Source organism: Tamandua tetradactyla, chromosome 1 (genome assembly GCF_023851605.1).
Source record: "Tamandua tetradactyla isolate mTamTet1 chromosome 1, mTamTet1.pri, whole genome shotgun sequence".
NCBI lineage: Eukaryota > Metazoa > Chordata > Mammalia > Pilosa > Myrmecophagidae > Tamandua > Tamandua tetradactyla.
Window position 1 is genome coordinate 94,103,100 of NC_135327.1, and position 13,230 is coordinate 94,116,329.

Consider the following 13,230-nt stretch of genomic DNA (forward strand, 5'->3'; position numbering starts at 1 on the left):
GGTCTGTAAAGGTTATTATATATTGGCAAAGGTGCAGAAAAGAATTCATAGTAACAAATAACCCAAATTTGACAGAAACACTTTCTCCCAGGCAGACCCAGTTCTGAACTTTCTTCTTGTCCTTGTCTACAGCAGAACCATTCAAATACTCAGTTGCCATACCTAAAAGGGGGCGGTGCCTCTCCTTGGTTACTCATACAAAGTTGTCAAAAACCCGAACCCTGAACAGTCAGAATGTATTGACCTAGCTTCTTCTGACAGTAGCCTACCGATAGTTCTCTGCAGACAACCTTGTGCTCGCCTAAACTTCCTACAGAATGCTGGCAGACCCCTGCTGCCCCAATTCCACGCAGGGTGGCTACTGGAAGAGCAAGTAACTTGAAAGCGACTAACCGGAGGCGTGCTCCCCCAGCTCCGAAGCAGCCGGTGTACTCGTCTAAAATAAAAAGGTCTCTGTCTGCGAATCTCATTTGCTCAACTGGTAATCCTACCCCCACCCCCAATCCTGCGTTTCCCACCCGTACAGCTGTTTTTAATCCCTACTTTTCTCACTTGGCGTCCAGGGCTCGGGCTGACCAGACGCGCAGCCACTTAGTGTATCCTCCTCCCCCTCCCGGGGTCTGTCCAACCCCTCCCCCCCCCCCCCACACACACACACACCCCGCCCCCTCTGCCGTATCCTCTTTCTCCGCCTGCGTTCCCGGGGGGCAGAGTGTGGGAAGAACGAATTTCCGTCCGGTCTTCTCGCCACTCGCCGAGTTGGGCCCCTTCCGGACGCATCCTGAGCGCGCCCAGCTCCTCCCGGGGCGGTTCCACCGAGACCGCGCTGGGTGTCCCGTACCGAGAGCCAGGAGGCGCCAGCTGCGGGGGCCGAGCGGCCAAGGCGCAGCAGCCAAATCGCAACCGGAGGAGCTCTTGGAAAAGCTCCCCTCCTGCAGCTGGGGAAATCCACTCGGTGGGAGAATCCGCGCCAGGGAATCCAGTTCTCCGGACTCCGCAGCATACAAAAAGCGCCAGGTCGTGCTCCCTCCCCTCGCCCCCCGACGCGCTCCGCGAGAAACTGTTCTCCGTGGCAATGCAACAAGTAGCACCCGGAGCTCGCTCCGACCCCTGTGCCGCTTGATTTGGCCCGGCGAATCCCGCCTGCAGAGCCCGGGGCAAGCCACGGGACAAAAGACGGAGGAGGGGCTAGGCAGAGCAGCTGAATTCGAGAGGCCGTTAGTGTCTCAGCCCAGGCCAAGGGGAATGCAGAAGAGACACAGAGCCGGCGGGCCAAGAGGACGATCCGGCCGCAGCGCGCAGGGCGGTCGGCGATGGAAGCTGTTCTCGCCTTGCGATTCTTGCTGGTGGTGTGCTGCTGCCTCGCGCTCCCGCCAGCGGCCGAGCCCGTGTGCCCGGAGCGCTGCGACTGTCAGCACCCTCAGCACCTCCTGTGCACCAACAGGGGGCTCCGCGCTGTCCCCAAGACCAGCTCGTTACCGAGTCCCCAGGACGTGCTCACCTACAGCCTTGGTGGCAACTTCATAACCAACATCACCGCCTTCGACTTCCACCGCCTGGGCCAGCTTCGACGGCTGGACCTGCAGTACAATCAGATCCGCTCTCTGCACCCCAAGACCTTCGAGAAGCTCTCGCGGCTGGAGGAGCTCTACCTGGGGAACAACCTCCTGCAGGCGCTCACCCCGGGCACACTGGCCCCGCTGCGCAAGCTGCGCATCCTCTACGCGAATGGGAACGAGATCAGCCGCCTAAGTCGCGGCTCCTTCGAAGGCTTGGAGAGTCTAGTTAAGTTGCGGCTGGACGGGAACTCCCTGGGGGCGCTGCCTGATGTGGTCTTCGCCCCCCTGGGTAATCTGCTGTACCTACATCTAGAATCCAACCGGATCCGCTTTTTGGGCAAGAACGCCTTCGCCCATTTGGGAAAGCTGCGTTTCCTCAACCTGTCTGCCAACGAGCTGCAACCCTCCTTGCGCCACGCGGCCACCTTCGCACCGCTGCGCTCGCTCTCTACCCTGATCCTCTCGGCCAACAGCCTACAGCACCTGGGGCCACGTGTCTTCCAGCACCTGCCGCGCCTCGGCCTCCTGTCGCTCAGCGGCAACCAGCTTTCCCACCTCGCTCCGGACGTCTTTTGGGGCTTGGAGGCCCTGCGCGAGCTGCACCTGGAGGGCAACCGTCTGAGCCAGCTGCCAGTGGCGTTGCTCGATCCACTACACAGCCTGGAAGCCCTGGACCTAAGTAGCAACGAACTGTCTGCGCTTCACCCCTCCACATTTGGCCACCTGGGCCGGCTGCGCGAGCTCAGCCTGCGCGACAATTCGCTCAGCGCCCTCTCCGGGGACATCTTTGCCGCCAGCCCGGCCCTTTATCGGCTGGATCTAGACGGCAACGGCTGGACCTGCGACTGCCGACTGCGGGGCCTGAAGCGTTGGATGGGCGATTGGCACTCGCAGGGCCGGCTCCTCACCGTCTTTGTGCAGTGTCGCCACCCTCCGGCCCTGCGGGGCAAGTACCTGGATTACCTAGATGACCAGCAGCTACAGAACAGATCTTGCGCGAATTCCTCGCCCACCGCTTCCCCGACAGACGACCGTAGGCGGCGGCCTCCACCCACAGCCTCGGGAAAGGAGAAGGCGCCCCCTTCAGGCGGCCTCGTGGAGGAGCTGCCGCCCAAGCCGCAGCCGCGATTTCTGCCCGGGGTAGCCTGGGATGGGGCGGTCAGGGAGCTCACTGGCAATCGCAGCGCACTGAGGCTGAGCCGGCGAGGTCCAGGCCTCCAGCAGCCGGTTCCCTCCGCCGCCGCTGCTGCGGGCCCAGCGCCACAGCCGCTGGACCTACACGAGAAGCCAGAGCTGAGGCTCCCGACACCCACAGAGCCAGCCCCGACGGCTGCGCCGGGCTCTGCGCCTCCACCCGCTGGCAACCCCTGGCAGCGCGCGTCGAAGCAGCGCCTGGTTACTGAGCGGCAGGAACACGCCGCCCACTCCGACGGCGGGGTCATCTTGCCGCCGCTGGTGTCCGACCCGTGCGACTTCAACAAGTTCATCCTGTGCAACCTGACCGTGGAGGCAGTGGGTGCAGACAGCGCCTCGTTGCGCTGGGCGGTGCGCGAGTACCGCAGCCCCGGGCCACTGGGCGGCGCGCGCTTCCGCCTGCTCTTTGACCGCTTTGGCCAGCAGCCCAAGTTCCACCGCTTCGTCTACCTGCCGGAGCGCAGCGACTCAGCCACGCTGCGCGAGCTGCGCGGGGACACTCCCTACCTGGTGTGCGTGGAAGGCGTGCTTGGGGGTCGGGTCTGCCCCGTGGCACCCCGGGACCACTGCGCTGGGCTGGTCACCCTGCCGGAGCCGGGGAGCCAGAACGGCGTCGACTACCAGCTGTTAACCTTAGCTCTGCTGGCTGTCAACGCTTTGCTGGTGTTGCTGGCCGTGGCGGCCTGGGCGTCGCGCTGGCTGCGGAGGAAGCTGAGGGCACGCCGGAAAGGCGGGGCCCCTGTCCACGTTCGCCACATGTATTCCACCCGGCGGCCCCTGCGCTCGATGGGCACCGGCGTGTCCGCTGACTTCTCGGGTTTCCAGTCGCACCGGCCGCGCACCACGGTTTGTGCACTCAGCGAGGCGGATCTCATCGAGTTCCCCTGCGACCGTTTCATGGACAGCGCCGGTGGCGGTACCGGCGGCAGTTTGAGGAGAGAGGACCATCTCTTGCAGAGATTTGCAGATTAGGTTAGGGTCTCTAGAGGAGTGTAAAGACCATCTCATTGCCCTTGAGGAGCCACCTCCCCGCAGGCCTCTCAGCCCACCTCAGGGGAAGCTCTCTTTTCCCCTTTTATGCACTTGCCAGAGAGGCCAAAGGAGTCAGAGAACAAAGTCGGGCATCACCCCCCAGTTTCCGGCACCCACGCATGAAGTTAATGGATGGTGCCTGGCGGTCAAGGCCAAGAGTAGTAGGGGCCATACGGACGGTGAGGTGCAGAGGTGGGGTCTTCCCTGGTTTGGAGACCTTGGTCCAGCCATGGGAATGGTTTCTGTGATGTTGTAGTGTAGTAAGCCCGGCCCCCTTTGGGGTGGAAAAGACCAGGCAGTGTGATCAGAAAGAGATTGGCATGCCTGCTTGTTGTTTTGAGCAATGTGAAACAGAAGAGTTTTGCTTTTATTTAAGGAAAAAGGAACTTATTGCCATTACAAAGGAGGCTTGGCAACTGACTCCACTGGTCTGATGGCTTCTGCTAAGAAGGGTGACCTTGTAAACAGATGGTAAAGTTTAACCCACTTGTCAAGGAACTCATTTATATTGACTGATAGAGCATTCACGATACTTTAACGTTTAAATAACGAGACACTATTTTTTATTTCAACAATGTGAAGAACTTTGACATTTAACAAACTGACCTTTAAACTCAATGACTTACTTTAGTTGGGCTTGGTGTTCACCTCTTTTCCTTTTAACATTAAAATGGCAAGAACGTCTGTTGATTTGGGGGATAACTAGGATTATGTGCTTTCTCAGGAGAAAGCTGTGTGCAAGACTTCTCTATCAGGGTTGCTCCTGTGGTTTTCAATTTTATTTCTTAAAACCTGTAGGTGGAAAAGGAGACTTCAGTGCCAGACTTGATAAGGGCTTGTAATGTGTATGTGATTGATGGACGCTGTAGGGAACTCCAGAGACACATCTCTGACAGTGTGTCTAGATTGGGATGAATTCGATGTGAAACCATATTTTTATCAGTGATGCACAGCTCACTGTGTGTTTTCTCATGAGATGCACAGTGAAGAGATAAGTGTAATATCCAAATTATAGAAGGGAACAAAAGGTGAACTATCAGTTGATAGTGTAATTTTGACCACATTAATGCTCTATTCTTTCTGAAATGGTAGAGGGGAAATAATGATGGGGAAAAATGTGAAAAAAAAAAAGTACATCAATGGTTGTCTGTTTCTACTAAAACCAAAAGATTCTTATAAGTACTTAGACCTCACTGTGAAATAACTACTATTTTGCAAATTAATCCCCCAATCCCTAGGGTTTTATTTTATTATCAAATGTTACCTTTTAGTTAATAATTACAGTCTTTCTTTTAGATGTTTTAAACTTAGACTCTTTTATTTGCTCAGTTGATTTCAGTCATCTGTGACACTTTCTTTTCCTGATATTTACAAAGTATTTGTCTAATACTAAATGAAGTGATTTGGTTTACCTTAATCATTTTTCATGTGGTTCAATAATGCAGTGCTTAAGAGGATGCACACCAGGCTTCTATTCACAAGCCTGTGTGTTAGTGCAAGTGGAGCGCCTTGGTGCTCAAGCTGACAGTGAATCTTTTGTTTAGGGCCTTAAAGCCCCTGGGGTCCTGATGACTTAGGAATCCATCACAGTCCAGGGGTCCTTCAACCCCAGTTCACCCCTTTTATGTTTGGCCTAGATTGAGCTATGCCTGCCCTGGCTAGAACAGCTGAATGGGGACCCAGGCATCTAAATTAGCTGATCTTTGTTTACGTTCAGATGAGTAAATGTCCAGGCCACTTCATCTAATAAGCTGCCTTTCTGCCAGTCTTATCTATGGACCCCAAATGTAATAAGCCACAGGAAATAGACTGACATTCTCAGTTTGCTTTCTGGGCTTGTTTTAAAACCTGAGCATATTGGTGCAGGGGAAAGGTGACATTGTTCCTTCTTATTTTCATCCTGCAGGCTGGGAGGCACCTATCTAGCACCTTTGGTGCTCCATGCTTTTTCCTTCGTAGAGCTATTGCATCTCTCAGCTGTGGCTTTCACACAGCAGTGTAATACTGAGTCCCAGTTGAAAGTATGGAAAAGATCTCTGGTTCTTCTCCCCACCAACAACCCTTTCCAATGGAGAACTTCATCGAAAACATTAAATGCTTGGATCTGTGTTCTCTTTAAAACAGTTTCACTGACAGGCCTTTCATTGAGAAATGAATAAATGTTATACATTATTATGTTTAGTTATGTCAATAAACCCACTTATTGTTGTGGGTCTTATTTTTGTCTTATTGTTGGAGCTTCAAAAATATTTTATACACTTTCATGATGAGACACTGCATTCTTCTACAGCTAGTTTTCGTCAATGAGAATGAAACATAAGCTTGATGTCTTTCTCTGCTCTTTTATTGTTTCTTTACTTCTATTTCCATAGTAGAGTATGAGCTTTACCTAGTTGTGTTTTTAAGAAATAGTTGTGTACTTTATGTCCAAGGAAATGGGGAGATAGCTCTAAAAGCAGATGGTCAGCCGTGGTGTGAAATATTGTTAAACACCAGTGACAACGAGATGATTGGGTCTCAGCAGGAATTGCCTGTTTAAAGAAAACTGAATTAAAAATCAAGCTCTTTAACTCTCATGGTTAATAATAATAAGGAAGAATCTTGAACTGGAAGTCAATTTTGCCATTACAAAGTTTATGAAAAGATAAAATTTCTAAAGAAAAAAGAATAAACTTTGTATGAGTCAGGAGTGGTCCATTAAATGGCCAGTAGGATGACTTCTTTCCTAAGGCAGAGGATTTTGCGATGCTGCCAGGTAACACGTAGGCTGTGCTTAGAATACCTTCACTAATTTACCACAGACAGTTTTCACCATATGCAGCCACTATATATTAAGAAACCATTCAACTTTGATGCAAATGTTCTAAGAAATGATCATGATGATGAATATACAACTATGTGATGATATTGTGAATTACTGATTATATATGTAGAACGGAATGATCATATGTGAAGAATGTTTGTGTTTGTTGTTATATTTTTTTTAAAAATTTTTAATTAATTAAAAAAAAAAAAGAAACCATTGAACTAGACCCTGGGCTAGCTGGCATTCTGGTTAACCACTTTCCCCTCCACTTCCAAGACTAGGAGATAAATGACAATCAAGCATTCTAATGCCAGAAATTTATTCAAAATTCCAGTCCGTGACCCAGGACCAGAACAAATTCCTTCCTACTCATACCTTTGACTTCACCATCCTTGGAGACTTAGAGTATCATTAAAATTATGATGATAAGGAAGTGGGGAAAGGAACTTAGTCAACAGAAGATTGCATTCGTTCTACTTACCTACTCTCTTTGTGCCTCAACTCCCCACCAGTTAAAATGGGGTTCTTACCAGTCTCGATTGCATAGGGCTGTTGTGATGGGTAGATAAGTAAAGAAGGTACAACAATACCAGGTACACAGCAGGTGTTCGATAAATACCAACTCTATCATTATACTCCTGCTCCAGGGCATTGTATGATACATTTTAGAAGTTTCACGGACGTGGCATTTCTGTTTAAGCCCCAGTCAGAGTTCGGAGAATGAGATTACAGCCACCTTCTTGCCTTGTTCGGGTCTATTGAGGCTTTTCTATGATTTGGAGTGGAAGGATAGCTCTTGAAACCTTCTCATGCTGTGGAGGGAAAAACGGTTGTGCTGGTATTTTGGCAAGCTACTGTTTATTAAGTTCTTGATGTAAATTAATTCATCCTTCAGCTCGGAACCAAATATGCATGAACAGTCTTGCTTTATAGTGCTCTCTGCCTCTTTCCATTAATTTAGTGATAGCATCTCCAAGTGTCCATTGACTCTTAGTTGGCTTAAAATGATACTTTCCATGCACAAGTGCCTTTTTGTCCAGGGATTTCTGGTCATTCATCCTTCTCAAGCATGCAGCAGATAGTATCCTTTTCATTTTGCATGGGTGACTAAAATGTTTAGAGATCATTCTTAAATATATAAATTAATGAAATAATTAGTAAAGAAAATGTCATTTCCTGATAACTGTATGCTTTACCTTGGGGCAGAATACCTAAATATCCCATTACATCTATTTGAAAGTTTAAGCTGCGGGTGGTGTGATTCCTTATTGATGCAGAAATGTGGCTTTATAATGTGACTATGAAATGATACCAGATGCTAGACAGAAATACATTTTCTTGCACCAGGATTTCAAGCACCAGCATCTCCTGACTCTGTACATCTATAACATTCTTTTCAAGCTGAGTAGAGCGATACTAGCTGCGTGCCATAGGTAATGCTGAGACAAGGCAGCATGATTGTATAGTAACATCAGCTGTGGCCAAAAAGCAGTCAACCTTCTCTCCAAATTACAGTTTTTGATTAAGTAATGCCCACCCTACAACTGATTTCACACTTAGCTTTCAGTATATGTACAGTGCTTATTCCCTTCTCTCCCAAAAATCGTAGCCTAAGTGTGTTTAATTAAGATAATTAATATAATTACAAATAATGGCAGACACCCACCTTGGCACCACTCAGCAACAGCTAATGTTCTGTGATGTTTGTTCTCAGCTTTAAACACCCCTATTGATAAAACACTGTCCTCGACAGCAGCTACTATTGTGTTTGTGTGTTTCCTTCCAGTCCATGTTTAAACACTCTCCTTATCTCCCCAGCTCCTCCTCCTGTGCCCTCGACTCTTTTTCTAGATGCTGTAAATTACCTACCATTTGACTAATCCTTTACATTGGTAGCCACACCTCACAATCCAACTATATTGTTGATGGCAATAGTTTTGTGTGTCGGTTGGTTGGTTTAATATTTCCTAGTTATTCTGAGTGTTTGCTCCCCTTCCATGCATGTAGTTTCTATTTTTTCTTAGGTGGTGCTTTTATAAATTAAAGATTTAATAATTTAATTACTCATGTGGCCTTTCTTGCCTCTGCCCATTTTTTCCCTCCCTAGTCTTCAAGTGGAGCCCACAAAAGAGAAGAAAGGGCTCAGTTTACCCCTGGGCTAAGTCTATCTCTTGACCTCCCCTGGCTCTGGGCTCCTGCTTTAGGTGCTGCTGGGGTCTGCGTCCCTTTATTTTGAAAGGCTTTTTGACTCTACGACACTCTGTTGTGTGCGAAGGAAAAGAGTGACTTGCTCTGAGAATACAGTTTGCTGCCTGGTCAATCTTATTTTTGTACTGTGGGTACCTTCCCGCACCTCGTTTGGTCATTTGCTCTATTTCTATTTTTATTTTATTTATTCAGTTATTTATTTTTACGTGGGCAGGCACCGGGAATCGAATCTGGGTCTCCAGCATGGCAAGCGAGAACTCTGCCTGCTGAGCCACCGTGGCCTGCCCCATTTCTGTTTTGACTCCTGAGCACACACACGTACATATAAACTGTTTGTTTGGTTTTACTTCATGCTTAATACTACTTTGACTGTTCTCCTTCCCTGTACCTTGTTAGTGGCACTGATTATTATCCCCTGTTTTTCTTATTTGGGTGTTTAAAAAAGACACTTAATTTTGATATAATTTAAACTTAAAAGAGTTGCAAGAATATTTCAGAGATACTCCATATACTCCTTACCCAGCTTTGCCAGTTGTTAATATTTTGCCCCATTTGCTCTATCATTTTCTCCCTTTCAACCATTTGAGAGCAATTTGTAGCTACCATGCTTCTTTACTCCTACATACTTCATTACTAATTCCTAAGAACAAGGTCATTCTGTTAACCATACTACAATTATCAAGATCAAATTATTTAACACGGATACGGTGGGGGTCTCTAAACCACAATCCATGCTCAAATTCTATTAACTATCTGAATAATGTCCATTTTAGCTCTTTTTCTCCTGATCCCCAATCTAGTGTCTTGTATTGCATTTTGTTCTCATGTTATTGTCTCACTCTCACTCTCGCTCTATCTTTCTTTCTCTCTCCCCCACCCCACCCACCTCTCCATTTTCTTTGGCTTGATTTTCTTTTCTTTATAAGTCAAGTTTGTTGAGTATAATTTACATACAGTAAAACCCTTTTTTGAATGTACAATTTCATGAGTTTTGACTAATGCACATTATCAAGTAATTACCACCACAATCAAGGTATAAAACTGTTTCATCACAAAAAGTTGTCCCTGTGCCCATTGGTAGTCAATTTCCTTCTCCCTAACTCCAGCCCCTGATAATCACAGATGGATTTATGTCCCTATAGTTTTCCTTATCTAGAATGGCGTATATCTAGAATGGAATCATAAAGTATGTATCATTTTGTCTGGCTTTTCTCATGTGGCATAATACTTTGGTATTCATCCATATCATTGCATATAACAGTAATTCATTCCTTTCTATTTTTTTAATGGTATGCTCTTGTATGTATTGCTTTTGTTTATCCATTTACCACTGGATGGACATTTGTATTATTTTTAGCTTTTGGCTATTATGACGAAAGCAGATAAACATTTGTTCAGGTCTTTGCATGGATATGTGTTTCATTTCTCTTCAGTAAATACCTAGGAGTGGGTTTGATAAGATGTTCAGTGTGTATAATTTTATAAAAAACTGCCAAACTGTTTTCCAAAGTGACTGTACCATTTTGCATTCCCACCAGCAATGACTGTGACTTCCAGTTGCTCTGCATATTTGCTAGCACTTGGTAATTTCCTTTTTTTTTAAAGCCATTCTATTAGATCTATCTCATAATAGTTTTATTTTGCATTTCTCTAATGATGTTGAAAATATTCTCATGTGCTTATTTGCCATGGATATCTCTTTGGCAATATGTCTGTTAAAATCTTTTGTCCAATTAATTTTTATTGAAAAATTAATTGTCCAATTAATTTTTATTGTATTCTTATAAGTGAATTATAAGAGTATTTTCTATATTCTGAATTCAAGTCCATTGTTGGATATGTGTTATGCAAATATTTTCTCCCAGTCTGTGGCTTACTTTTTCATTTCACTAGTAATGCCTTTCTTAACATTTAGGCCTGTGATTCATTCAAGCTGGTTGTTGTATATGGTGTGAGGTATAGATCAAGGTTAATGCTTTCTGCCTATGATTATCCACATGTCTTTTTGTTGAAAGAACCAGTCCTTTCTCCACTGAATGACCTCTGCAACTTTGCTGAAAGTCCGTTGAATTTGCATGTGTGGGTCTTTTCTGGGAATTCTGTTCTGACCTATTGATCTGTTTATCTATCTTTAGGCCATTACTAAGCTTTCTTACTTACAAAGCAAGTCATGAAATCAGGTAGTGTGAGTTCTACAGATTTGCTCATCTTTACCAAAGTTATTTTGGCTATTACAGCTTTTTGGTTTTCCAGATAAACTTCAATAATCTCTTGTTACTGCTACAAGAGATCAAGAGAGAGAGAGAGAGAGATTTTGATTGCATTGACTATATAAATTAATTGGGAGAGGATTGCATCTTAATATTCACTCTCTTGATTATAAATGCGCTGTATCTTTTTAATTTTTCTCTCAAATGTTTTATAATTTCCACATATAAATCTTGCACCTATATTGTTAGCTGTGTCTGTAAGTATTTCACGTTTTTTGATGCTATTGCAAATGTTACTTTTTAAACATTTCATTTTTAATTATCCATTTCTAGTATATAGAAATATGGCTGTTGTTTTTTACATTGGCCTAGTATCTCATGAGCATACAAAATGTAGTAGCTTTTTTTTTTTTGCATATTCTCTGGATGTTTTATGTATGCAGTTTATCTGTGATAAAGATAATTTTATTTCTTCCTTCCACTTGGTGTACTTATTATAACTTTTTCTTGCTTGACTACACTGGCCAGAAACACTAGTAAAAGTGGTGAGAATGGGTTTCCTCGCTTCACTGACAATCTTAGGGAGAAAGCATTTGATCTGTCATCTTAAAATGTAAGCTGAGAGATTTATCACATTGAGGAAGTTCTCATTAGCTGAATATTGATCATGAAAGGATGTTGAGCTTTCTCCATTGCTTTTTCTGCATCTATTGAGATGACTGTATGTTTTTTTCCTTTTTAGTCTGTTGATTTGGTGAGTTACATTAATTAATTTTCAAATGTTGAACCGACCTTGCATTCCTGGAATAAATCCTTTTTAGTCGTGATATGTTATCATTTTTCTGTATGACTGGTTTTACCTTGCTCATATTTTGTTAAGGATTTTTGCATCTATATTCTTGATGGATATTGGTGTCTAGTTTTCTTTTCTTGTAATATTTATGCGTGACTTTTTTGTGTCAGAGTAATCCTGGTCTCATAAAATGAATTGAGAACTCTTACTTCCACTTGTGTTTTTTGGAAGAGCTTGTGTAGAACTGATATTATTTGTTCCTTTAATATTTTATAGATTCAATAGTGAAATCTTCCTTTCCTGAAGTTATCCTCATGAGAATATTTGTAACTACTAATTATATTTCTTGAGTAGATGTAGGGCTCTTCAAATTATTGAATATTCTTAAATGAGTTTTGGCAATTTGTGTCTTTCAAAGAATTTCCTAAGTCATTTAAGTTATGAAATTCATTGGCATAAAATTATTTAGAATATTCCCTTATTATTTTTCTATCAGTAGGATCTACAGAGTTATCAGTTTTATTGATTTTTTTTCAAAGAACCAACTTTTGGTTTCATTGATTTTACCTTTTATTGCATTGATTTATGTTGTGTTATTATTTTCTACTTTCTTCTTGCTTTAAACATAATGTGCTCTTCTTTTTCTAGTTTCTTACTGTAAAAGCTTAGATTATTGATTGAGATCTTTTTCCTCTATTAATTTAACCATTTAATGCTATAAATTTCTCACTAAGCATTGCTGTAGCTACTTCCTGCAAATTTTGATATGTTGTGTTTTCAGTTTTATTCAAATAAAATACTTTCTAATTTCCATTGTGATTTATTCTATGGCCCCTGATTTACTTAAAAGTATATTGTTTAATTTCCAAGTATTTGGAGATTTTCCAAACTATCATTCTATTGCTGATTTCTGTTTTGATTCCTTGTAGTAAGAGATTTCAATTTGTTGTTTTATAGACCATAATATTTTCTGTCTTGATGATTGTCTCACACAGACATGAAAAGAATGTGCATTTTGCTATTGTTGGGTGAAGTGTCTTATAAATGTCAACTAGATCAGGTTAATTGATATTGTTGTTCAGGTCTTCTATATGACTTTCTGTCTACTTATTTTACCAATTACTGAAAGAGGAGTCTTGAAATATCCAACTTAACTGTGGATTTGACTATTTCTTTTTTCAAGTCCATCAATTTTTGTTTCAGGTATTTTGAAGTTCTGTTTCTCAGTATGTACTCATTTAGGATTGTTATGTTTTATTAAAAATGACCTAACTAACATATTAACTAATGTATTACTTGCTATGAAGTCTACTTTGTCTTATATAAATATAGCCACTCTAGTTCTCTTTCACAAAGATATACATAAATTCCATATTTTTTCCTTTTAACCTTTGTATATCTTTATATCTAAACTGAATTTCTTGTACA

The 13,230-nt window shown here is 43.9% G+C and overlaps 1 protein-coding gene across 1 annotated transcript; it reads left to right on the forward strand.

Annotated features, from left to right (window-relative positions):
* The first annotated feature begins 746 nt into the window (after positions 1–746).
* On the forward strand, positions 747–10,502 carry TRIL (TLR4 interactor with leucine rich repeats). The gene has a single exon (XM_077120907.1). The coding sequence runs from the start codon at positions 1,314–1,316 to the stop codon at positions 3,723–3,725; it is 2,412 nt and encodes an 803-aa protein (XP_076977022.1). The 5' UTR covers positions 747–1,313; the 3' UTR covers positions 3,726–10,502.
* The last annotated feature ends 2,728 nt before the right edge of the window (positions 10,503–13,230 follow it).

What these genes read in the sequence shown, in the direction of transcription:
- TRIL (XM_077120907.1), top strand. Translation starts at nt 1,314, where the DNA reads ATGGAAGCTGTTCTCGCCTTGCGATTCTTGCTGGTGGTGTGCTGCTGC.